We start from the raw sequence: 25,282 nt of genomic DNA on the forward strand, positions 1-25,282 counted from the left end.
ACCTTGAAAATGCAGAAAAATATGAAGAAGAAAATGAAAAGCACTGGCAGTCCCCCTGCTCATAACTTGAATGAATGTCCTTCTAGAACCTCACCTATGTTTATGTAATCATCAGATATGTTACCCTACTCTATTGATTATACATACATTAACATGATGACTGTTTTATACGAGGGTCTCACAAACCGCAGTTTCTTGAAGTTTCCTAGTGTCTGTCACTGTTGTAAATGCTGACGGGTGAGCGTCTTGACACGAGGTTACACGTGTCCGCTTCTTTCCTTAGCTTGTATTTCCTTTAAGTTCAATTGCTGACTTGATTAACCTACCTTTTGAATTCTGTTTCTTGAGAAGTTAAACCAGTTTGTATTCCCAGGGTTTGAGTATGCCCGTTTCCCCAAATCTCCCCCCAAATTTAGATATCAAGTGTCTGTTTTAACTTCATCAAAATGATAGATGAAAAAAAGCTCATTTATATTTGCAGTTGTTTGATTGCTGTCTCTTCACATATTTACCAGTTATTTGTTTCTTTCTTTGTGAACTGCTGGTTGGCTTGCTGTCCGTCCAGAAGGAGACGTTGGACCTTCTGGCCAGGAGAAGTGTGAGGTGCCGGAGAATTCCGAGCTGCCAGGCGAGCTCCCAGCCGCCGTCAGGTTCGTGTGCTCTGGTTCCCGCCCGGGCAGCTGCCCTGCTCCTCTCCGTACCTTCCACAGCTCATTTAATGCTTGAGCTTAATTGTGAGGAAGTATGTGTACAAAGAAAGCAAAAACTGTTTAATTTTCTTGTACCTGAGGTGTAACTAACTCACATAGAATGTTTTAGAGATTTAGGGAAATTCGTACTTAAGGCTAAATTATGTCATGGTTTGATTCCTGATAGTTATGTTACTACTTTTTGTACCTTAAAATTAACGAGAATGTAAGATTAAAAGATGGATACTTTTAGACTTGTCAGGTTAATGGAACGTCCTTACTGTTCTGCAGACTATGTCCTAACTGGCATATTGATGGTGGCCTGGAAATTAGCATTAACATTAATGTGAGTTTTCATCTGTCCACTTTGAAACGTGCAAGTGTTTTGTATCTCTTTTTAGGAGGATACCTCGGCCCGGGAGCGCACGGCCCGCGCCTCCCCGGGTCAGGCGGCAGGAGAGTGCGGAGGTGCTGACGACGGACAGGTGAGGCCCTGGCATCCACGTTGGCACCGAGGAGCAGGGCTTCCCTGGCGCTGGTGGGACAGGGATGGGTGAGGATCGTGCGTGTGCTGAGAGACGGGGGCGGAACAGGCAGCAGACGGTGCAGGGAGCACTAGCTGTTGAGTAGAAGAGAACCCGGGGTAGACCGCGACCTCAAACCTCGTGCCTGCCACATGCTTCAGATAGAAGTGAGGGAAAACACAGGTGTTCGTGCTCGTACGGTTATGCCTTTACAGTTCCGGGGAAAGTGGATTGCCCCCATCTCTAGATAGAGGATTTTCTAAGCATAAAAACAATTAGGGGAAAAAATAGGATAAAAAAATTTAAAGGCTTAATTGCACAAAAATTAAAAAACAAAAGGTGGTCAGAAAGTCATGAGCAGTATAAAGACAAGCCTCAGGCAGGGCTTTTATAAATTTTACAAATCTACCTGTGGATCCAGTACAGAAAATCAAAACAAAAAACTAGGAAGATGAAAACAGGCTGGTCGGAGTGGGCTTCAGATGGAACGGGAGGCGGGGCCTGGAGGCGGCGTAGACGTGTTTTACGTGTGGTTGCCGGGGGAAGCGGAGGGATGTGCAACGTCAAGGGAAGTTAGGGGTCTCTGTTTTTAAGATGAGACGGCTCGCACATTTTTCTGGTGCGGGGGATGGTCCAGTGGAGAGGGGGAGACTGGAGATGCCGGTGTTGTGGGGTTGGGAGAGGGGATTGTGGGAACAGAGCCCCTGGGTGGGCCAGGACGTGTGGAGGGAATGGCCTCAGAGAAGGCCGGGAGCTGGCGGGCGGGTGAGATCCCGGGAGGTGAGACCCTGGCTCTTCATCTTTCTCCTGAGCCAACAGCGAGTCTGGGGGAGGAGGAGCAGGGCTCAGAGGAGAGAGGACGCGGTGGATAGCGTCCTCCACGAGAGGGGCTGGTGAACGGACGAGGGCAGAGGTCCTCATCCGGGGGCCGCCCCAGCCCGGGGCCACGTCTGGGGACGTTTTGTAGCATCGTGACTGGGGAGGAGGTGGAGGGGAGGCCCTTGGCATCTAGTTGGGGCTTGGAGCCAAGGATGCTGCTGAACATCCTGTGGAGGACAGGCAGCCCCACCCCAGAGGTCTGTGGGGTGCCTCCCGGGGCACGTGGGGCGAAGTGATGGGTCAGCATCGCGTGGACTTTGTTCTCCAGCCGGAGTTGGGAAGATGGGTGGGGGTGGTCACAGAGTGGGTGCTTGGATTTGCGGTTAAGCATTTGCTGTCAGTGGCAGTGACAAGGCATCACCCTGGGAGTGTGGCTAAGAGACGGATGCGGGAGAATCCGGGGACCCTAGAGCCCAGGGACTGGGAAGGATCATTTCTCAGCCCTTGAAATCCTCAAGAGTGAAGCCAGGAGCCTGGAGTGCAGGGGTGAGGCCCGGGATTGGCAGATGGCGGCACTCATAATGGGGTTCAGGGTGAGACTCTGATTCTTGGGGAATCTCTGACAACGTGAGATTCAGAGTTGGGAGATTTTAGGGAGAAAGATCTGGAAGCCTCCATAAGCACAAGGAAAACCTTGACCGTCCCCGGGACCTGGCGGTCGGAGGCCAGAAGGAGGAAGGCCTCGCAGGGCAGGCACGTGGCGGCAGCATTCCGGGATGAGGGTGAGGATGGAGAGGGTTTGCTGAGGGGAAGGATGAGGGGGAGGGTTTCAGGAGTTGGAAGGGGTGGGATGTAGGCCGACGGGGTGTGCAGAGGGCGTGGAAGACCAAGGATGAGACAAGGTCGGTCCTGGTGGGGCAGGATGGGCAGCTGGGAGTGTCTGAGGACCCTGGGGATGGAGCCGAAGGTGTTAGTGGGAAGCGGGTGTTGTGTTGAGAGCTCACACCCAAGTGCAGGGACTCCTTCTGGACCTCCCATCCCACTGAAGGGTGTGTGTGCACGTGTGTGTACATGTGCTGGAGAGATAGTGGCAGGGGGTGAAGTGTATTTGTTGAAGCGTGACTGTGTCAGGTTGGTAGGGAAGAAATGAGGGCAGGAGGGGCTGGTGGGGAGCCATGGAGTGTTTGGGTCTGGGGGCTGTGGTCCAAGTGCAGGCGCAGCAGAAGTCAGTGCCTAAGCGCCAGGCAGCTGGTGGTGGTCTGCAGCGGGGTGACAGTAGGCGGGGCAGTTCCAGCGGTGGCCACTGGAGGCAGGAGAGAGCCCTTGGATGGAGGCGGTTACCAGGGAGACCAGGTCAGGAGCCCGTGGACATCAGACTGGTCCAGAATGATGGCAGGCCCTCGGGGAGAGGAGGTGTGTAAGTGAGGGTGCTGGGCGGGGCGTAGGTCAGGGACAGCGCCCAGCAGCCAAATGAGGGGCCTCGAGGAGGCTGCTGTGTTCCCGCGAGAGGCCAAGGAGCAGGGGTCTGGGGCGGCGCTGGCCAGCAGGGCCACCAGTGCCACCCCTGCCCTGAGGTTTGCGACTTGGGAGACTGGGCCTCTCCTGGAGAGGGGCTGCAGGCCCAGGGCTGGTGCGGCAGCGAGCCCGGCTGGGAAGAGGGCACGGCGTGGGGGCGGGGCAGCACGGGGGGGCGGGGTCTGGCGGCTTTCCCCAGACTTCACGTTTGCAGACTGCGTCTCAGCTCCGGCCTCCTCTCAGGGAACCTCAGACACAGTTCCAGACGCTGGGATTGATGAGGACGTGTGACCTGGGGAATGTTTCTGATTTAATCTAATTTCTTTTCATTTAGGACAGGAAGTGGTAAAACCATCTCAAATGTGATCGTGGAGTCACAGAATTCTGACAATGAGGATGACGATCAGTTTGTGGTGGAGGCCGCCCCACAGCTCTCTGAGGTGTCAGAGCTTGAAATGGTTGGTCAGCCGCAGCGTATGTGTTATAATCACACTCAGACAGCACTGGAATTAATTCTCCCACTTTGAGATTTGTGTAGACAGAATTTTCCTCCAGCGTTTCAGTTAGTTCTCTGCCATCTTTAATTTTGTCACCTCTGCTGAGATGCATGCAAGCATGAGTTTGAGATCCCAACAAATCTGAATCTCCTTTTCTTCTCCTTCCTTTCCTGCTCAGGTACAAGCGGTGGAATTAGAAGATGAGAAGCACGGTGAGTTGTGGGGTTGTGTGTGCACACGTGTGTCTGCTCCGTGTGTTTTGAAAGGATCTGGTGAAATGAGCTTTGCCTGCCTGGGTTTGGTCAGGGGTCTGAGTAGCAGTAGATAGGATGCTGTGGGCACGGATGCCTCCTCTGTGTGTGGTTTATTCTGGGAGGCGATGGAAGCTGCTGGGGGAGGGGGGTGGCCAGGACCCCGGAGGGCAGCCATAGGCAGTTGTGGGGATGACATCACTTCTTTTCTGCACGGTTAGACTGTGGGATTAGATGACCCCTGAAGTCCTTCCCAGGTCGACAGTTCTGTCATATTGTTTTCTTCCCAAGCACAATGTCTTCTTTGATTTCAAACATTTATAGAAGCAGAGAGAATAGTCTCGTGAACCCCTGACTGTCGTGCAGCTTTTGCGGTGAGCGGTCATCTGGTCTTATCTCAGTCTCCACCGACTGCTTTCAAGTCCTGGAGAGCATCGTTTCTGCCATAAACATGTTCTTTTTAAAAAAGCATAACCATAACTCCATTATTATATATAAAAAAAGCAGTCATTCCTTAATATCATCAAATGCCTGTTTTTTTTTCCAGTTGTTTTGTGTGTTTTTTTCCTAGTTTGTGTGAGTCAGAATCCAAATACGGTCCCTGTGTTTGCAGCTGGTGGATCTAACTCTGAATCCTCTCTTAGCCTGTAGGTCCCCTCCCACCCCATCCCCCTTGTCATTTATTTGTTGAAGAGGCTGGTCGGTTGTCCAGCAGAGTTCCTTACAGTTGGGTGTTGCTTGTCACACCCCGGTGTTGTGGGTTTTTTCCATGTTCTTCGGTTCCTGTAAATTGGTTCTAGAGACTTGGTCAGATTCAGGTTTTTCGGGCAAGAACACTTGACAGGTGGTGTTGGTTCTTCATCATACCTGCCCGTCTCTGTGCTTGGAGGTCGGTCTCAGTCTGTTGTTTCATGAGGGTTGCGGGGACGGTGACCATTCTCGTCCCGCCCCCTCCCCCCTCCAGCACGTTTTGGTTGGCAGTCTCCACACTGTGAGGCTTTCCCTCTGCAGGAATTTGCCGCTCCGAGGCCCAGCTTCGTGCTTCCCCTTTATTGATCAGTTTTCTTGATAGTGCATTTGTCTCCTGGCACCTTCAGGGGTGACTAATGAGGGCTTTGGTGGTGGTGGTGGTTTTTTTTCTTTTTAATTTTTATTGGAGTAGCTGATTTACAAAAATATGGAACGAATTTGCATGTCATCCTTGCACAAGTGTCATGCTAATCTTCTCTGTATCGTTCCAATTTTAGTATATGTGCTGCCGAAGCAAGCGCTTGATGTCTGTATGATGTCATGGTTTTTAACACACTTGACGTGTTCCATTTCAATCCATCTCAGTTTTCTCCTTGATGTTCTGTTGTCCAGTGTTTGACTGTGGGGGCCTTTTGACGCGTCCCAGTGGACTTTGTAGCTTCCTTGTTTATGGTAGGACAGATGTTTCAGGCTCGTTTTGTGTATTTCCTGCCCCGTGTCTCTAAGGGGCCTGGCTGCAACTTGCTTCTGGGTTGGTCATTGTTTCTGGGGGTTTTCTAATATTTTTTGTAGGAAAGTATATCCTGAGTTTGTACTGGTATTTCCAACTTAGATTTATGATTGCAGGGTTCTTCCTAAGTTCTTTGATTTTTGCAGGTACATTCCTGTCTCGTACCCCAGTCCTGGCTCCCAGCAGCAGTAGCTGTTTGTTTCTTTACCCTACATTGTGCACTCACAGCAATTTAGAGCAACGCCACTGGTGGTTAACAACAACGTGATTACTGGAAACACCTTAGGATCGTTTTTGGCAGATCTGCTTGCCTTTTTATTCTTAGTGCATATCCCATTAGGGATGTACAACCAATTCTTCTCTGTTCGGTTATGCTTGCCAACATGATACTGTTATATTTATTTATTTATTTATTTATAAAAAATTAAGAAACAAAAGCAAAAAACCAAAATGAAAAAGTCACCATCACTTCTGTCCTCAAGGAGCAATTAGAAGGGACTCTTTGATGATATTTGCTTCATGGTCCCTCAGAACTGGAAAAAGGGAGGCATTTGCTCCTGTGGGTTTTCTCCGATGTACCTGCAGGGTCTTAGGGCTCTGGTTGCAAGGCATGATGGGAGAAGGTGGACGTGGTGATAAGTGTGTTTGGCCTGCAGAGCTGTAACGGGGGTGGGGCGGGAACAGGGTCAAGGGGAAGGGGGCAGGTCTGATTTCAGGGTCTCGGATGAACCTCTTCTTCCTCGGGTCTCAGTCCTGCAGAGCACGGATTGTGGCACTGCTGCAGCTTCTGATTCAGTGGAGACACGATTTCAGATATGAGCTGACAGTTCGTGATGCTTCAGGGTTTCGATACTGTTACGTTTATAGTTTCATTTTGCTTTCAACTTTTAGGCGTTGAAATTTTTGATTTAATTTTGTTTTATTTATGTAAAATATTCCCTTAAGTAAAATATTCACATGGTTCCAAGGTCAAATGTACCAAACAAGATATATTCAAATGGTTTTTCATATGATATTTACCCCACGAGTAATCCTTTTTAAAAAAAAAAAAAAAAAAAGTTGATGACTTGTCCCAGTATAAAAAAAGTATTCGTACTTAGTCTACAATAGGCTGAGAGAATTGCTTTGATCTTTTATCATATAATGATTATCTGAAACTGTTTCAGTATAGAAAGAGAAAGAATAAGAACTAAGTATTCCTCCTCACCCCCAGCCCCCCACCCCTTTAGAACAGGATAGCTTCTTAGGGCAGAGAATCACTTTAACATAAAACCACTGGTTTTCAACAGGAGGACTTGTCAAAAAAATTTTGGAGACTAAGAAAGATTATGAGAAGTTGCAGCAGTCACCCAAACCTGGAGAGAAGGTAACAAAATGATTTTTGTAAACAGTGGCATTTTAGCAGTCTGTTTCACACATTTACATTTAAAAATTAGAAGCATCTTTCAAATGTTGTGATTATCAATAATGTCTGTTTACATGTTTACAAGCCTCTTCCCATCTCTCCCACCCTCCAGTTGGGAGGATAGAAGATTTGGGGCTTTTGGGGTGCGACGTTGCTTCCCTGGACCCACATCCAGTCCCGTCCTGGGTGGGGCAGTGGCCTTGCTTGGGAGCTCAGGAGTCAGGGTCCAAGACCTGTTCTGCTCTGACCCCATGTTGACCCCTTCCTGCCTGGTGCATCCCTTCTCCCTGCGCAGAGCGGACAGGCTGTCCGCATGGCCCTGGCTGATGACGAAGGAAGAGTCGGGGCAAGTTTTCAGGGCTGGCTTTTAAATACACGTGCTATTTGTATCTGGCCTCCGGCCGTCTCCCTTACAGGTGTGTGATGTGGCTTTGTTGGAACCCACGGCCTCGTACCAGCCACTGCCCTTGGGCACGTGACCTGGGGTGAATACCTGCAGGCCGGGTAGTGTGCCTCAAATGCCACGGTGAGGTTTCCGTTGTCGCGCCTTAAAAAAATAAGAATAAATCTTCCTTTTGGGGTTTTTTAACAGAAGTTTCTTGGTTAGTTAGCTTTATCAGCAGCCAACAGTTCCAGTAAGTTTTGCATACACACTCCCACAGACACCTTTCTTTCCTTCCAGTTGAATGAACAGTTATTTGTTTTAGATAATTTTGCTTAAGATGTCCTGGTTTGGCATGCAGATACGGCCTGCAGGATTAATAGCTACTGAGGAGAGCCGCACGGTAGAGCCCACCGTTAGAGGGAGCCCTTTACAGCAGTAACGGGAGAGTAGCGTAGCCCGAGTTCTGCCGGCAACACCACCGCCAGCTCTTCTGAAAGGAGAAAAACTCTTTCTGCCGTTTATTGTTTATTGCTGTGGAATTTTAATATGTCATAGTCCTTTTCATAGGCCTGAGGACTTGTCCCGGTGTCCCTGGCAGTGTTTCTACAACCCTCTCGGAAACCTCCAGTGTGGGCCTCGGGCTGTTACTGTAGGTAACCTTTGAAGCTTCAGTTGGTTTAAATTTTATAGCTGTGTTTTTCTGCAAAGCACACTAGGCCTGTGTTTCAGTTTCCTCTGAAGAGTAAATTTCAGATTAGTAGATCTTCTGACTTCAGAAGATAAAAGGGAAAAAATTCCCTTGTTTGGTGAACATTTGCTGCTTTAAAGAAGTACAGTTAGTGAGTGTTCTAAAGTCAGGGGCGATGTATATTACAGTTGGCCGGGAAAAGTCAGCAAGTTTCTCTGCTGTTTTTTCTTTGGTATGTTATAGACATCAGATTTAAATTTAGCTTGTGGGTCTTCTACAAACATTTTAATTAGATTTTCAAAAATAAGTTAAAATGTATAGGAAAAGTTGAAGTGCTTTCTGTCCTTGCTCTAATCCTGTTCTCACGAGGGCAACCACTAAGATGCATTTGGTGCGCTCCTTACTTTTATGTGTATCTGCCTTGCTTTATGAGCTTGTAACTTTATCCTGTTGTTGATTTGTTGTGCAAGTTGCTTTCTTCAGACAGCGTGATGTTTCTGAGACTCTGCCTGTTTTGATACCGGTAGATCCAGTTTATTCATTTTAATTGATGAATGGTATTCCAGTGTTTGTCAGTAATTAATTCCTTTACTGATGGACGTTTAGGATTCTTCAGCCTTTCGCTGTTGTGAACAGTGCTTCCACGGGCTCCTTGGCGTGTGTCCTGGCACACAAGAGCCAGTGTCTCTCTCCAGCAGTGGTCAGGACGCGTCTTCTGTAAAAGGCCAGGGAGTAAATATTTAAGGCTTCAGAGCCGTGCAGTGTCTGTTGCGACGTCTCATCTCTGCGGACGAGCTTGCAGGCGGCTATAGGATAGATACCAGTAAACAGATGTGTGGCTGCGTTCCGGTGAGACTGTATTCACAACAGCAGAACCAGGCCTGGGCCTGTGATTTGCGACCCCCCTACTTTAGAGGCCGTGCCAGGCCTGGAATTGCTCTGCCAGAGCACGGGCAGAGCTGCAGTTTCACCAGGTACTGTCAAAGGCTGGACCGATTTGTTCTCTGAATGGAATGAAAGTCTCTGCTGCCACACATCCGTGCAGCCACAGCCAAGATAACGAACATGCCCACCGCCCTCAGAAGTGGCCCTTGGGCATCCCTCCCACCCACTTCTCTCCACGTCCCCCCCTCCCCCCAATCCCCAGCAGCTGCTCATCTGCCTTCTGTCACTTTAGTTTGCGATCCTAGAACTGTGTATGAATGGACTCATTTGGTATATACTTTTTATTGGGTCTGGCTCCTTTTATCCATCCTGATTATTTTGAGATATCTCCATGTTGCATCGTGTATCAACAGTTCACTTTTTCTTTTACCGCTGAGTAGTAAGTAGTCGGCGGTATGGGTGTACCGCCGTGCGCTTACCCGTGTATCAGCCAAGGAACATCTGGGTTGTTTCCAGTTTGGGACTGTTGCAAACAAAGCTGCTGTGAACAAGTCTTTGTGTGAACAAATACTTTCATCCCATTGGGTAAGTACTTAGGAGTGGGACTGCTGGGTCATGTGGTAAATGTATGTTCACCTTTTTAAAACACTGCCAGACTGTCTTCCAGGGTGGCTGCACCACTTTCCATTCCAACCAGCAGTTGAGTTCCAGTTCCTCTACATCCTCATCAACTCTTGGTATGGCCAGTCTTTTTAATTTCTTGTGGTTTTGATTTGCATTTTCTTAGTTGCTAATGATGTTGAACGTCTTTTCTGTGCTTATTTTTCCATTCTAATATCTTCTTTGGTAAAGTGTCCAAATTTTTTTGCCCCTTTTAAACTTCCTGTTGAGTTCTGAGAATTCTTCTTATATTCTGTATACGAGACCCTTATCAGACATGATGTGCAAATACTTTCATCCAGTCTGTGGCTTGTCTTTTCCTTCTCTTAACAGCGTCTTTCAAAGAGCAGAAGTTTAAAATTTTAAGGCAGTCAGAGGTAGCGGTTTGCTCTTTTTGTTGGTTGTGTTTTGGTGTTATGTCTAAGAAGTCTTGCCTAACCCTCAGTCATAGAGGTTTCTTCATATATTTTCTAGAGGTTTCATAGTTTTAGGTTTTATATTTTGAGTTAATTTTTGTATAGAATGCGAGGTATATTGAAGTTTGTTTATTTATTTTTGCATATGGTATCCAAATGTTCCAGCATCATTTGTTAAATTGTCACCCTTAACAAATTATTTGGCCAATCTGAAGGATGTACGATTGTATCTTCTTGTTTCTTTAATTTAGTATTAATAGCAGCACACATTTGTTGCCTCCCTCTGTGCGAGGGGCTTTGTATTGATTGCTCTGGCCTCATATCAACTGTCTGGTGTCAGTTCAGCCACAGTCCTGTATGCAGAACTCCTGATGCCAGAAGTATTTGGATTCAGAAGTGTGATGTGGTACATTCACTGTATATCCTCTAATCCCTACTGAGGTCAGAGGTAATCAAATGCATGAACAGTTCCACAACAGCATGGATTAAGAGTCCCACTAAGGGGGTGGGCAGAATGCTAAAAATAACCTCACATGAGTTTTGGTGCCAAGTTTATGAAAAAATCTTTCCATTTTCAGCGCTTGTGGGTTTTGGAATTGACACTGTGGTTTCTTCTCGTGTGTTGCCTGTTCACATCTTTGCCCGTTTTCTTTAGTGGTGTTTGTCCTTTTGTTATTGGGGTGTGTGTGTGTGTGTGTGTGTGTGTGTGTGTAAAATGGTTGCATATGTCATATATCCTATAATAATAAAGATCATATATGGTATATGTTATGGTTGCATATATTACATGTGTCATGGAATAATCCCTTGTGTCTCATGTTGTAAGCATCTTCCCAGTTTGTTACTTGTCTAACTTAATGTCTTTTTATATACAGAACTTTTCTATTTTGATATAAAATTTAATCAGCCTTTTTCTTTGTAAGTTGTTTTGCTCTTGCCTTAAAAAAATAAAAACTGTCCTATCCTGGTAATAGAGATGGTCTCAGTAGTTTTCTTAAAATAGTTTGTTTTCTTTTTTACATCTAGGTCTCTAATCTGGAGTTTTTGTTTATGTCGCGGGTAGGGATCTGCTTGTTTTCTCCTTGTAAGTGGTGCCGCCCTCTAGTGAACCCAGACCCCTCGTGTGTGGGTGTATTTCTGGGCTCTGGTGTGTTCCTCCTGTTTTAAGTCCTATGTTTTTATGTCTGGGAAAGACGTTCTAATTGTTCCCCTCCACTCCTCCCGCACCCCAGGTTGTCTTGGCTATTATTCTTAAACCTTTCTGGCTTTGTATGAAGTTTAGAATCAGTTTGTGTGGTTCCATTAGAAATCCTGTTGTGATTTGGCTGGAATTGTGTTCATCCTTCTTGATGTTGCTTTGGCTGCTCACTCTTGCCCCAGTGCCTTGCCTCCCTGTATAGCAGAACTCCTCAGTGGAATTGGATGTACTCACCAGCTACAGTTCACCCCTTCCCATCCTCTTGTGGATGACTCTTCTGAGTTGCTCTTGTCAAGGTCACCTGCCTTCCTGGCTGTTAAATCCTCCTCGTGTAATTCTCAGGCCTCATCTTACTGGAATTAGCAGCAGCACCTGATTCAGTGGGGCGCTGCTCCTTGATGTGCCTTCTCCCTCTGGCTCCCAGGACAGCAGCGTGCCTCTCTGGTGCTCCTGTTCCGTGCCGGTCACCCCTGCTCTGTGCCGGTCACCCCTGCTCCGTGCCGGTCACCTCTCCTCTGTCTCCATTGCTGGTTCCTCCTCCTCTCTCACTTTTCTTAGTATTGGCATCTCTGTGTTGCTAGCTTTTCTGTTCTCTCAAACTGGTCCTTTCTGTTTGTTTTACCAAGTCACTTTCCTAAGTGAGTCTATTCCATTTCCTATTTCGTTTTGAGTTTATTATGGTAATTAATATTTGAATCAGTTAGGATTAGGGTTACCTGTGGGTGGAGGAAAGATCTGAAGCAATAGTGGCTTAAGTGAGGTGGAAGGTCATGAGTCAGTCTGGAGGTGGTGGTGATCCAGACCCTTCTGCCTCCTTCCCCCATGCGTGACTTCCATTCCTCAGGGCACCTCGTGGGCCACAGTGGCTGTCGGCTCTAGCCTTCACGACTGCGTTCCAGCCAGCAAGAAGGAAAAGGGAAGTAGGAGAAGGGCCCACCTCTTCTCTTTTAGGCTATTTAATGGAAGTGATGCACACTGCTTCTACTTACGTTATATTGGCCAGATCTTTGTCACGAAGGGGTCTATGAAGTGACACCTTTATTCCAGGCATTCGTTTGCTTAGCTAGCAATCAGAGGTTCCATTAATACAGACTAGAACTTGCCAAATTTTCTCATTGCCTGGCATGGTCAGAAAATGATGATTTTGCAAGGCACTTGGGTAAGTGGCGGAGGCTGCCTGCCTGGCTAGGGGCCGAGGGTTCTGGAACCAGCACGACTACCACATGTGGGCTGCACACAGGGCAGGAAGCTTTGCTATAAGAAGGGAGATCAGACACGGGGGTCAACCAGCAGTCCCTTCCACGGTGCTTCTCTAGGAAGTTGCTTATTTCATGCACATTTTACAGAGTCATGGCAAAAAGATGTTTCAAGATACTTTTATGATTTAAAAAATATATCTATAGTTATAGTTTTCCTTATCTTCCAAAATCTTTGCATCTTTTTTCCTTTGATAAGACTTTGAAAAAAACTATTGAAGGAGACACCCTCTAGCAAAGAATCAACTTTTGGTTTTGTAGATATTCACTTTTATTTTCATTTCATTGATATCTACTCTTTATTCTTCCTCTTAATTTCTTCGGGTGTTTAGTTTTTCTAGCCTCTTGAGTAAAAGACACAACTCATTTATTTTTAGTCTTTATCATTTTAAACAAATATATTTAAGACTGGACATCTCCCTTTAAGCATGCTTTATATCCTTAAGTTTAAAATTTTTTGAATACTAAAAACACCTTGAATTTTAATATGAAGTAGTTGGTTGTTATTTCTTCTTTAACATGTGGGCTATTTAGGAGTCTGGTCTTTAGTTTTTAAACATAAAGGTTTTTAAAAAGTTTTGTTTTTTTAACGGTATCTAACATAGTTGCATGTTCAAAGAATATGGTCTGTCTGATGTTGATTATTTGGAATTGAGACTTTCTTTGTGGCCTAGTTTGTGGTCAGTTTTTATAAATGTTTCAGAGTGCTTGCGGAGTACGTTTGCTTTCTCTTTGGTGTACACACTTCAGTGCACACTGTTGATTTCACGGAGAGGTGATTGGACGACTGTGTGCAGACCGTATCTATCTATGATCATTATTGATTTATATGTATTAATCATAATATTAATTGCTTATCTTCTCCCTCTTATTCAAAAATTCCAATAGTAGGTGTTTTTTCTCTGCTCTCACATAACTTGTAGTGTGCCCGTAGTTTCGGTACTTTTTATTTTTTTGGAAGGAGCATTTTTTTCAGTGCTAAGGAAATACATATTTGTAATCTGGGCATCTCTCCAGCCTGTCTTTGAAGTTGTGTTGGAAGAAAAGCCGTTTCTTATTGTGCTAATGGACTTGAGGAATACATTATAGAATAAATATGTGAGTCAGATTGCTTTGAGCATTTTCTTCATCATCCTGACTTACTTGCTCTCTTTTCAAGAGGAAATATAAACTTCGTTAATAGTAAGATATTAGCCCATGCCAAGTATTTTTTTCCTTCAGATTTATGAAGTTTTTGAAAAACCACCAGAAAAGCAGTTTTATTACAGTGTTCCTTATGCTTTAAAAATGCTTGCTTTTTAAGCTTTATAAATGAAGATGCTTTGGAGAATAACCAGCAGTGTCAAAGATGGTTCACTCAGTTTACAGTTCCATTTAAAGATTTCTCACTCCTCATTTTTCAATCTCCTTTTATATAGTCTTCTCTCGGGTGTTTTTTCATTTTATATCTGTTCTGTGAATGTTAAAGTTCAGATGCTTTTTCTTTTCATTTAAATTCTTTATTTTGAAATAGAGTCAGAGAGTCTATTTCTCTTCGTAGATTTCTTTCTCTTCGTTTATTTAAAGTTTTGGTGATTTTATTACTCTCTTCATCTTCTCGGTCACATAAACCATGTATTGTACTGGGACTGCTAGAGGTCATACATCTCTTCAGATGAGAACCTGAGCGTGTGTTGAATTGGACCTGCATGTATGTATTTCACTGCCCCTCTGAAGGAAAGCTGTCATAAGGACCTAAGGTAGCACCCACACGTCTTAGAGATTATGGATGACTGTCTTAAAGAAGCACTTATTTGGGCATATGAGAACCTCTTGTATCTTGAAACGCCTCTTGATGGATAAAATGATCTTATCACAAACATGTTATATTTTAATTGTAATAAGTAGAATATAGCTAATAGTAATTACCTAAATTCTTATATGAAAGTCAGGGGTTTCGGTCGTATTCTCTTTTACTTTGGTGATCTGAATAGATTCGTCAAGTTATTTCTTATTTTGGTAGCTAGATGGTGCAATTTCATTACAAATTCCTTAACCCTGTTAGAACAATGCTATTCCAAATCCCTGCTTAACTGAAATTCTGTGCCTGATAAATACATTCTTAGTTTGGAAGTTCATGGTCCTAGTATTATTGGATGTTCTTTTGCTAAGAATATTGTTCCTCTTTAAATTGCTATGAAAGAAATAAAAGGGGACGTATGCTACGATATTTCTTCACTGGTGAGACTTTAATAGCTAAACTGGGGAACCACTGAAATTGATTGTAATCATGAAGAGTTATAGGGTTTTTGTATTTCTTTCTTTCTTTCTTTGGAAATAAGGTGATGGTTTTATGTTCCCAAGTAGTGCAGTGTTTTCCAATACACAGGCTGGGGATTTGGAGTTTTGGATATAAAATTAAAATAGAATTATCAACAGTATCACTTCAAAATACTTACAGATAATATACCATGGATATATTATAGACCACAAAAGTGGTTTAGGAACCATCAAAACATTATATGTATCTGAACTTTGTGAAGATAATTATGAGGACATAGGCCTTCTCTGTATATCCTGTGATGTGGTTTGTTATGTGGATCGGGAAACTTTACCTGAAAAAATATATATGTGACTTAACAATTTGGATTCTAAGAATTAGCTATAGTCTTATAAACGTTTCCACATTGAATGGTCATCATCTTCTCTTTAATATGTTTCCTCAGTGAATGATAATGTGACAAATAAATATTTTATTTTTACTCAAAATGTCAACTTAAAATTCAAATCATATTATTATATCTATACTTTCCTAGATTTTAGTTCTGTCGCGATAAGTAATTTTGGCCTCAATTCCAAAGTTCTGTGCTTTGCATAAAAAATATCTTTAGTTTGATTGATTTTGACAGCCTAAGTCTGTAGATGGACATTCAGTTACTAAGTGGTATGGAGCCTGGGGTTTAACTGTACTCGCTGTGACACGTTAATGAACGCAGGAGGGAACTGTGCTATGGAAGCCACAGGGTGGACGTCAGTTGGTTAGGGTTAGGATTCAGAGTGAGTTTAGACAAATTGACTGTAGAAAAGTGCAGGGGGTAGTCTGGGGAGCAGAAAGTAGACAAATAAGAGAGATTTCGTCACACGTCACAGAAGCTCCAGCTGCCAGACTCTGGCTCCGTCGACAGGAAGAGACTGCACGTGCGCTGCCCTGACTGAAGGGTAATTCTCGCTAGTTTGTGGAGGTAGGAAGACAAGAAAATATCCATGAGATGTCATGAAACTGTTCTTTAAGAAAAAAAAAAAAAGAACATTAGAAATCAAGGCTTACAAGGAGTGGCGTAAAAATGATCTAGCTGAGCCACTGCTGGCTCAGCCTGCCTTGGCTGGCCTGCTGGTGCAGGTCTGGCCTGGTCCCCTGAAGCCCGGCACAGAGCAGCCTTGCAGGGCGGGTCCCCAGGTGTCTCTGCTGGTCCAGGTGGACTGCAGGTCCGTGGGTGACAGAGGTGGGAGAGCCACGTTCCCCATGCAGCATCTCCTGTAATCTCCTCACCTTGCTCAGAGCCCTGCCCGGTACCATTGATGATTTACAGTGGGCCCTCTGCACCCATGGGGTCTGAATCCACAGATTCAACCAACCTCAGACAGAAGATATTTTGAGAAAAAAAAATTCCAGAAAGTTCTAAAAAGCAAAGCTTAAATTTGCAGTGCTGGCAACTGTTTACATGGCATTTACATTAAATTTACAGCTATTTACATAGCATTTATACTGTATTAGGTGTTATAAATAATCTAGAGGTGATATAAAGTATACGGGAGGATGTGCCTTGGTTATATGCAAATACTTTGCCATTTTACGTAAGGGACTTAAGCATCCGAAGATTTTGGTGTCTGGGGTGGGGGGGTGGTCCTGAACCAATCCCCGGATACTGGGGGAGGATTGCACTGCTGAGGAAGTTGGGGTCCGGGCGTCTACGTACCTTGCCGAGGTCTCACGCCCAAGGCCTGGGGCCCAGCTCTTATTCCACTCCTGGGCAGAGGGTCTTAACGCAGTAGGGCCCGTGGGCTGCTTGGGGACACATCTCAGATTCACCAGAAACCGCTTCCCCTCCGCCCCCCCCCCCCCCCCCCCCCCAGTTTGCAGGGGCAGAACCTGTGCTGTGTGGGTTGGGTGGAGCTGCTCGTTCCTAGAACTGGTTTAATCCTGAAATCCCATATTTCTTTGTCTTCACTTTAAACAAACACATTTATTTCCTGGTAACTATTCTTAGTTATTTTTGTCCATCCTAAAACATACCCATTTGTGCTTACTGTTTTAAGTGAGAAACATGTTTATTTTATTTTGCTAGTTCCCATCTCTTTATTGTTCCTGTGTGTTTACTTATGACTTGAAAAGCAGCTTCCTGTGAAGCACTGTTGCTGGAGGGACCAGACCTGGATGAATAAATTAGGTTTCCTTGAGTTTTTAATGTAATCTGTGCCAAATGGCCATCGCAGAGAGACTGAGATGGAGGAGCCAAGGGCACGGCTCTGTCACTCTCCCGGGGTCCAGGTCACAGGGGTATTGTAGAATCAAGGAAAACTGAAATGCTTGGCATTAAAATACTTTGATTTCCTACTTATAGCAGTGCTGCATGTATAATTTTTCATATTGGAGCATTATCAAGGTTTTCTGATCAAATCTCTAAAACATTCCTTCTGGCCGAAGACCTCTCCCCACGAGGTGGAACCCTTTAATGACTAATAAAGCCTTTCCATAATCCTTGTTGTCACAGAGGCCAGGACTGATGGCCACTTAGTGAAGGGCCTGTTTTATGTCAGGGTTTTGCTCTACATAAGCTATAAATTTTAGAGAATATTCTTAAATCCCTTAAAGAAAAAAAGATCTTAAAGTAGAAATGTGTATTTTTTAGACATTGCTATTTATAAATTATTTACAAATAAATACACTGTATCCTCATACTCTTACATGTGTACTCCATATTACAAACAAGATGTGTTATAAAAGTTTTATTTGTCAGGTTTTGAAACTCAGGAGTAATTTCCGCATATTAATATTTTTGAGACTGATTAGGTTTCCAGGTAGCTTTTAAAAGCTTTGTCGTACTACAAATAGAGTCACTTGCAGTGAAGAATGATAGACAATTATGTTGTAATAGTAACAACTAAACAAGGCAAAGAAAATACTTTTAAACAATTTTAAAAGCTACTTTTGAGGAAAAGATTTAGAAGCAGGTCAAGCATTTAAAGTTGTGAGGACCACTTTTGAGCACTTTCAGATACTTCTGACTGATTGGGATGTTTAATGTGAAAAAGGAGTGTGTGTCATGGTCCTCCTTCCAGGGCCCCTCCCGCTCTGCTCCTCTGGTTAGTCTTGGCTCCACGTTCAGCCCTCGAGTGGGTGAAGCCGGCTTAGGTTCTAGGGAAGGAAGGCCTTCTCCGAAGCCCATCCTGGGGTGGCAGCAATAATCATCGTGTCCCAGAGTTGGTGAGCTTGTGTTATGGGCCAGACCCTGAGCCCTGTGCCTGGATATGTTGCCACAGTTATTTCTCATGGTACTCTTACACTTGGAGAGAAGTTGCACGTACAATACAAAGAAGTTTCCCCTCTGAACTCTCTGAGAACGAATTGCTGATATCACTCCCGGGTACTTTACTGAATAAGTTCTCGGAACGAGGGCGTTCTCATCGCTGCAACAGGGCCGCCTTCCCCCGGGCGTGAGCACTGCTACACTGCTGCCATCGTTGCCGTCCTGGGTGGGCGTAGCCCAGCAGCGAGGCCCTGCTCTTCCCACTGGGCCCTGTCACGGGGCATGTGGTTCAGTCTGTCCCGTTACCGTTAGTGCTGCCTCGGTCTCTGGTGTCTGCCAGGCTTCTCCACTGTCAGGTTACTTTTTGTAATAAATAATACTTTGTGGGGAAGTGCTTTGGAACCACGTAAGTATCCCGTTCTTCACTAACTTTCAATTTCATTATTTATATCACTATGGGCTCATGGTTTCCAATTTAGTTTTATGGTTATTTTAACGCTCAAATGGCCTCTGATTTGGCCAGTGGGGGCTCCTTCAGACTGGCTTCTGTGTCCTTTCATTCTGCCCCTGTCATTCTTTGAGTTCTTCCTTTCTTTCTGGTTCACCAAGATGTTCTAGGCCTTGCCTGTACTCTCCCTGCCTCGGCCCTGGCATGAGCCGTTTCTCCTGGTTCCTTGCGGTGGAGAAGGGTCTTTAGAAACCGAGATCTGCTCACTAGGTGTGCTCACTGCTCTCGAAGTGTTTCTGCTCCCAGGCCCTCTCGTGGGTCAGAGCTAAAGAGAAAAAGTGTGTGAGAGTGTGTGTGTTTGTGTTCCAGTTTTCTGTTGCTGTATTTGTACTTCTCTTTTCCAACAGTGTGAAACCTGGCTCTCATTATCCTTTGTAGATGAACTTGTACATGAATTCCCCTTGCATGTAACCGGTCCCCGTTGCTGCTGTCACCCCTGGTCTGTGTGGCTGCCCTCTTCACCCACCTTGGGTTCCAGCAGCCCTCGCCGGAACACCAGTGTGACCGCTGCGCTGTGGACGAGCTCCCCGTCACTCCTGGGCTGGCCAGTCTCCCCGCGTGGGTGCCCTCTCTGCAGCCTGCGCTGACTGCTGCTCTCTTCCTCCCTTTCCCCTCCCCACCCTGGGCCCCCGAGGCTTCCCACCCCGTGCGGATGCTTTCCTTGCTCTGCCCACCTCATGGCTTCAGGGCGGAATGGTTCAGGAGGGAAAGGGGCCTGGAAAGGCCACTTCCTGACATTCCCTCGGAAGGGAATCTCATAAGGTGAGGAGGACCCGTGCATCTCATTTCCCCCTCCCGTGGCTCGCATAGTATTGGACATAAGTAAGTGATCATTACCTGTTGACTAGGTGAATTTCAGAGCTACTGAACAAAAGTTAGAAGAGAAAGAGGGACATGGAAGAGAAGGAATGCTAACGTGTGAGGAAGCCCTTGGCAGAGATGAAATAACCAGGAGGGGCAGCAGCCTCGGGAGCCCCACACTAACCGCTGGGTGGTGCTTCCAGCCCCTCTGGCGGAGCTCTCCTGGTGCAAAGCCCCGGATGGCCTGACCGCAGGCCGCCGGGTGGTGGGGAGCAGGCACAGCCCCTTGCTCTGCGGTTTTCTGCCACAACATGGAAGTTTGTGGTTTGAACAGTAATTCAGATTTCCAAGTAAAGTGTGATAGGCATGACGCTTAAATGGTTTTCTGACCTAGATTAGTGTGATGTTAAACATAAGAGTATGCTTTTTAAGAGGTGCTTTGGTACTTTCACAAAAGCAAGAAGCTTAACCTGCGGTGGGCCTGCACTTAAAAGGGCTTTTATGTTCTGGGTAAAAAGAGAACTCACAATACTGGCAGTATTGTTGGGATTGACGGTTATTTTTGTTTGTTTGTTTTTAACTATTCTATAGGTATACCGTAGGGCAAGAAACAGTAGGTTCTTTTCAAAGGAACCAAAGTCAGATTTGCTTTTACACTTCTCAGCAGCCCTAAATGCCCAAAGAAAATGGAATAATAATAGTGGTTATAGCATTTGGAGAGAAACAGATTGACCCAAGATTCTTATTATTTAGTCAGGTTGGCATCTCGTATGCAGAAATAATGAAAGGCATACCCAGATAATGCAAGGGCTCAAAAAATATTGCTCTTGGATTCTTCTTGGAAAAAATGATTGCCTAAAATACAGTCTATCTAGATAACTAAGAGATCAAAAAAAGCAGCCCAAGCCCACCCCTCTGGAAAGGGGAAGGTAGGCCTGGGCAGTGCAGGAGCCACTGGTCAGATGCATTTGGGCACCCGGAAGTGGCTGGTCTGAGCTGAAAAGTGTGCTGTAAGCTTAGCAGACGCAGCGGGTTTAGAAGACTTAGAAGGAAAGAAGACAGAAACCATCTCGTTAGTAATTTTTATATTGACTGCATGTTGAAACAAGAGTTTGGACAATGTTAATTAAATTGAAGTTAATTTCACCTATTTCTTTTCCCTTTTTTAACGGAACTAGAAGAAAATATTATGTATGTGGCTCACACGTTTGTAGTGGGCATCATTGGTGTGAACAAAATGAATTAAAATTGAGCATTAAAACCAGTTAAGCAAAGAGAATTTGAATGGGCTACAGAATTAAATGTGAAATCCTTAAGACAGCTTTCAAAACATCAGTTTTATAGAAAAATAACACAGTAGCAGGTAGTGGGGTAGAGAGTCAAGGGAGGTCAAGTCGCATGAACGGCGTCATTTATTCACAGCTTTTCCTTGTCCTTCTTCAGTGTCTCTTGATTACTCAGTTCTTAATTTTAATCTAGTCAAATTTCTCGGTCTTATCCCTTATCATTAGTGCTTTCTGTGTCTTCGTTAAGAAATCCTTGTCTCTTCTAAGGCCGGAAAGGTATTTATTCTCTTTAAAAGACTAATGCTTTGTTATGACATTTAAGTCCTTGATCCACGTGGAGTTGATTTTCCTGTATTCCTTGAGGTAGAGCTACAATTTTTCCCCACAGTTTTTCCTCCTTTCCACACTGATCTGTGATGCTGTCTCTGCTGTATATGAAGGCTCTTCCTGGATTCTCTATACGAGAGGCTAGCAAACTTTTCCTGTAAAGGGCCAGGTAGTAAATATTTTCGTCTATGAGAGCCATGCTGTCCGTGCCCAGTACTCAATGTGGCCATTGTAGTGAAAGCAGCCGTAGACAACACGCACGTGAACGTATCCATAAATAAACTTTTATTTGTGGACACTGAAATGTGAATTTAATAGGACTTTCGTGTGTGTCACAGAGTATTATTCTTTAAATATTTTTTCAAGTGTTTAAGAAAGTGAAAGGTCACCATTCTCAGCTCATGGGCTGTGTGAAAAGCAGGCGGTGGGCCAGCCTGCGGGCTGCGGGCTGCGGGCTGTGGGCTGTGGGCTGCACTGTCTCGCTGGCCCTGCCCCGTCCACCCTGCTTCAGTCCCTGTAGCTTTATAATAAGGCCCCACGTCTGGGAGTTTGGCTGTTACTGGCCCTCTCCACTGCCATGTAAACGTTATAACCAGCTTCTTGAGTTCAGTGGGCGTGTTCATGCACAAGATTCTGCATTTATTTAGCCTTCTTTTGGGTCTTTCAGTAAATGTTGAGGATCTTCTCTGTAGAGGTTGTGCACATCTCTTTATAGATTCTGTCTGGGTACTCCAGAGTTCGTTCAGTTATTGTAAGTGCTGTATGTTTAAAAACTGTTTTCTGTTTGTTGCTGGTAGGTAGGAGTGCTGTTGATTCATAACCAGCTTCCTCGATAAACTGATTATCTTCAAAATGCATCTGTTGATGCTTTTGTGGTCTATGCTGTAATAGCCACTGGATACTAAGGTAGATGATATTGAGATGCAGATGGGGGGGCTCCAGGAGGCTAAGGGCCTGGTCAGCACGCAGCGGGGACTCCCACGCAGGCCTTCTGACCCCAGCCCATGCGCCACCTCGAGTCGAGGCGGCTTCACCTCCTCCTTTCCGGTCCTCACGGTTTTCTTTTTAGGGTCTAATTGCTCTGGCCGGGGTAGTAATGAAATAGTAGTAGTGAGAGTGAGCAATCTTGTTTCCTTCCTGATTTTTAATGGACATGCTTCTAGAAGTTACCCCTTCCTGATTTGTTGTAGCGAAAACAAGTTGAGAAAGTACGATTTTTCCCAGTATGGGGCTTTTATCTTGAATGGGTGTTGATTTTATTAAATGTTCTTTCCGCATTGATTGAGATGATTCTGTTGTCCTTTTTTAATTTGATAATATCATTTATAGCTTTTCTCATATTAGACTATTCTTACATTCCTGGTATAAAACCAACATTGCTATGATATGCTCTCTTTTTTATCCACTGCTAGATTCTAGTTGCTGATTAGTATTTTTCCACTTATATTCGTGGGTGAAATGGGCCCCTGATTTTCTTCCTCATGTCGTCTTCGTCTTGTTTTTGTCCCCAGGTTAAGAATGAATTGGGGAGTGTCCTTTTCTTCTCTCTGGACGAGATTGTGGATGATGGAATGATATATTTCTTGACACTTTGGTGGGACTCACCTGTGAGACCATCTGAGTGTGGTGTTTCTTTTGTGGGAAAAATTTAAACTACTGCTTTTATTTTTGTATTAATCATGGGCATATTCAGGCTTCTATTTTTTCCTGAGTCAGTTCTGGTTATTAATTTCTTTTAAACTATCAAGCTTATTGCAAAAAAGCATTTTTAAAAGAATTTATTTTTTTATTATTTTATTTATTTATTTTTCGGCTGTGTTGGGTCTTCGTTGCTGCGCGCGGACTTTTCTCTGGTTGCGGCGAGCGGGGGCTACTCTTTATTGCGGTGCGCGGGCTTCTCATTGCGGTGGCTTCTCTTGTTGCGGAGCACGGGCTCTAGGCACGCGGGCTTCGGTAGTTGTGGCACACGGGCTCAGTTGTTGTGGCTCGCGGGCTCTAGAGCACAGGCTCAGTAGTTGTGGCGCACGGTCCCAGCTGCTCTGCGGCATGTGGGATCTTCCCGGACCAGGGCTCAAACCTGTGCCCCCGGCATTGGCAGGCAGACTCCCAACCACTGCGCCACCAGGGAAGCCCGCAAAAAAGCTTTTGATAGAACTCTTAAACATTGCTCTATTTGTAGTTTAGGTTATTTTTTTTTAAATTAATAATATTATTTGTGCTTTTTCCTTTTTTTTTTAATCACTTTTTACAGAAATTTGTCTGTCACTCTCTTAAAACCACCAAATTGTGGCTTTGTTGATCTTCACTTTGTATCTTTGATTTTACTTTTTGCTGATATTTCAAGTTTTCTTTATTTCCTTCCTTCTACTCTTTGAGTTTATTCTGTTTTGTTTTGTTTTTTAATTTCTTAAGTTGGACACTTGTTACTAGCTTTTATTTAGCCTTTTAAAAAAACCTTAATATAAACGTGTTTTATGATTATAAGTTATTTTGTTTTAGAAGTCAGTATTCGGGACTTCCCTGGTGGTGGTCCACGGGTTAAGACTTCGCGATTCCACTGCAAGGGGCACGGGTTCATCCCTGCTCAGGGAACTAAGATCCCGCACAGTGCACAGCGCAGCCAAAGAAAAAAAAAGTCAGTGTTCATTCACTCACCAGCCATTTATTGATCACCTGCCATATCCTGGGCACTGTTCTAGGCATCTAATCAGAAATGAATGTTAAATGCTATCAAATATCTTTTTGGCAACTGTTGAGATTATCATATATTAATAGAATTCCTAATGTTGAGCAGTTCTTACATTCCTAAAGTAACCTTTGCTTGGTCATAGACTATTACTTGTCCACTGCAGAACTATATTCAATTTACTACTATTTTAAAATAGAAGTTTGTATCTTTATTCAAGTGAAATTCACCTGGAGTGTTTGTTCGAATGTGTCTGTGTATTGTCATCAGGTGTTACTATCGAGATTATGTTGGTTTTATAAACTTCGTTTTTTTCCTGTGCCCTAGACAGTTTAAGTCAGAGGAGTGATCTGGTTCACAGAGGTTTGATGGAGCCTTGAGGCTGGGTGCCCTTCCTTCCTCTCGGACAGAGGTTGGTCCCCTCGGGGGCTCCTCTCCCCAGGGCTGCTGTCAGAAGCAGGAGCTCACTTCTTACCTGACGACAGCCTGAGAACCAGTAGCTCGGAGCTCACAGGGTTCCCTGGCCCCCAGCTGCTGGCGGTCACAGGTTCCCATGCTCTTGCCTGCGGGGCACATAGGCCTGGGTAGGGGTCCTTCTCCTACACACGTGGGTCAGCTTGCCCCCCCCCCTCCGTCCCCGGGAAGCCCTGGGTGCAGCTGCCCTGCGGGGGCTCGGCGGGATCCCACAGCTGAGGTTTGTCCCCTCTGCGCTCCCTCGGTCTGTCTGTCTGTAGGAGGTGGGGCGGGGCTGTTGTCAGGGTGTAATTAGCGGCTTGCTTGCCTGCGGGCAAGCCGCCTCCTCCCCTGGCTTGTGCTGCGGCCTCGGTTATCTGCAGGCGGCTTCCGGCCTCTCGGGCCGGGTGGCCAGTGTCAGGACCTGTCACAGAAACCCCCGCTCAAGTCCCCGCTCACATGTCGCCTCTTCAGAGAGGCCTCCCCTGCCTGCGGGCTATACCAGTCCTCCCTCCAGCCCCTCACCCACGAGTGTCCGACCCGACTGTTTTCTTCATGGCATCGGTGGCTAACTGGAATTGTAGGATGTGTTTTTGAACTGACTTGAGTGCTGGAGGAGCGAAGAATAATGAGTCCCGGCTTCAGAAGACCTAATAATGGTGCCGTCTGTGTCTGCAGGGCACCTGCAGCGCTCTTGCCGCTGTCCTCAGCGCCCTCAGGGGGTCTGGGACCCGAGCGTCCTTTATTTGAGTTCCCTTGGCTCCTCCTAGCCCAATGCTCATCATTAATTCTGTGACATTTATTTTCTGCTGAAGATCTCTGACATCCGGTTACTTCCAGTTACAGGTTTGAGTGTTGGTTTCTTCTCCATTTCACATGCCAACTGTGAAATTCAGTGGGGTCTTAGCCCAGTAACTGCCTTTGGGGGTTAATGGTTAATTTGGGTGTGATTATTTTATCTGGTATTTTTAGAGCCATTAAATATGGTAAGAATTTAGAAGTCTAAATATAAAAAAATAAAACTGGAGCCAGAATTATAAGGACAG

The 25,282-nt window shown here is 45.1% G+C and overlaps 1 protein-coding gene and 1 pseudogene across 5 annotated transcripts in view; one reads left to right on the forward strand and one right to left on the reverse strand.

The window, feature by feature from the left end:
* TRAF3IP1 (TRAF3 interacting protein 1) overlaps positions 1 to 25,282 on the forward strand; it is a 65,619-nt gene that overhangs the window by 22,474 nt on the left and 17,863 nt on the right. For 4 of the 5 annotated variants that reach the window (XM_061206372.1, XM_061206339.1, XM_061206349.1 and 1 more), the window contains 5 exons: positions 566 to 650; positions 1,091 to 1,174; positions 3,882 to 4,005; positions 4,223 to 4,256; positions 7,065 to 7,141. In XM_061206372.1, coding sequence (XP_061062355.1) covers positions 566 to 650; positions 1,091 to 1,174; positions 3,882 to 4,005; positions 4,223 to 4,256; positions 7,065 to 7,141 — 404 coding nt within the window. The remainder of the gene's footprint in view (positions 1 to 565; positions 651 to 1,090; positions 1,175 to 3,881; positions 4,006 to 4,222; positions 4,257 to 7,064; positions 7,142 to 25,282) is intronic. The other variant, XM_061206356.1, reaches the window with a different exon arrangement.
* Positions 5,467 to 5,566, reverse strand: LOC133079025 (U6 spliceosomal RNA; annotated as a pseudogene).

This window comes from Eubalaena glacialis, chromosome 1 (assembly GCF_028564815.1).
Source record: "Eubalaena glacialis isolate mEubGla1 chromosome 1, mEubGla1.1.hap2.+ XY, whole genome shotgun sequence".
NCBI classification, from domain to species: Eukaryota; Metazoa; Chordata; class Mammalia; order Artiodactyla; family Balaenidae; genus Eubalaena; species Eubalaena glacialis.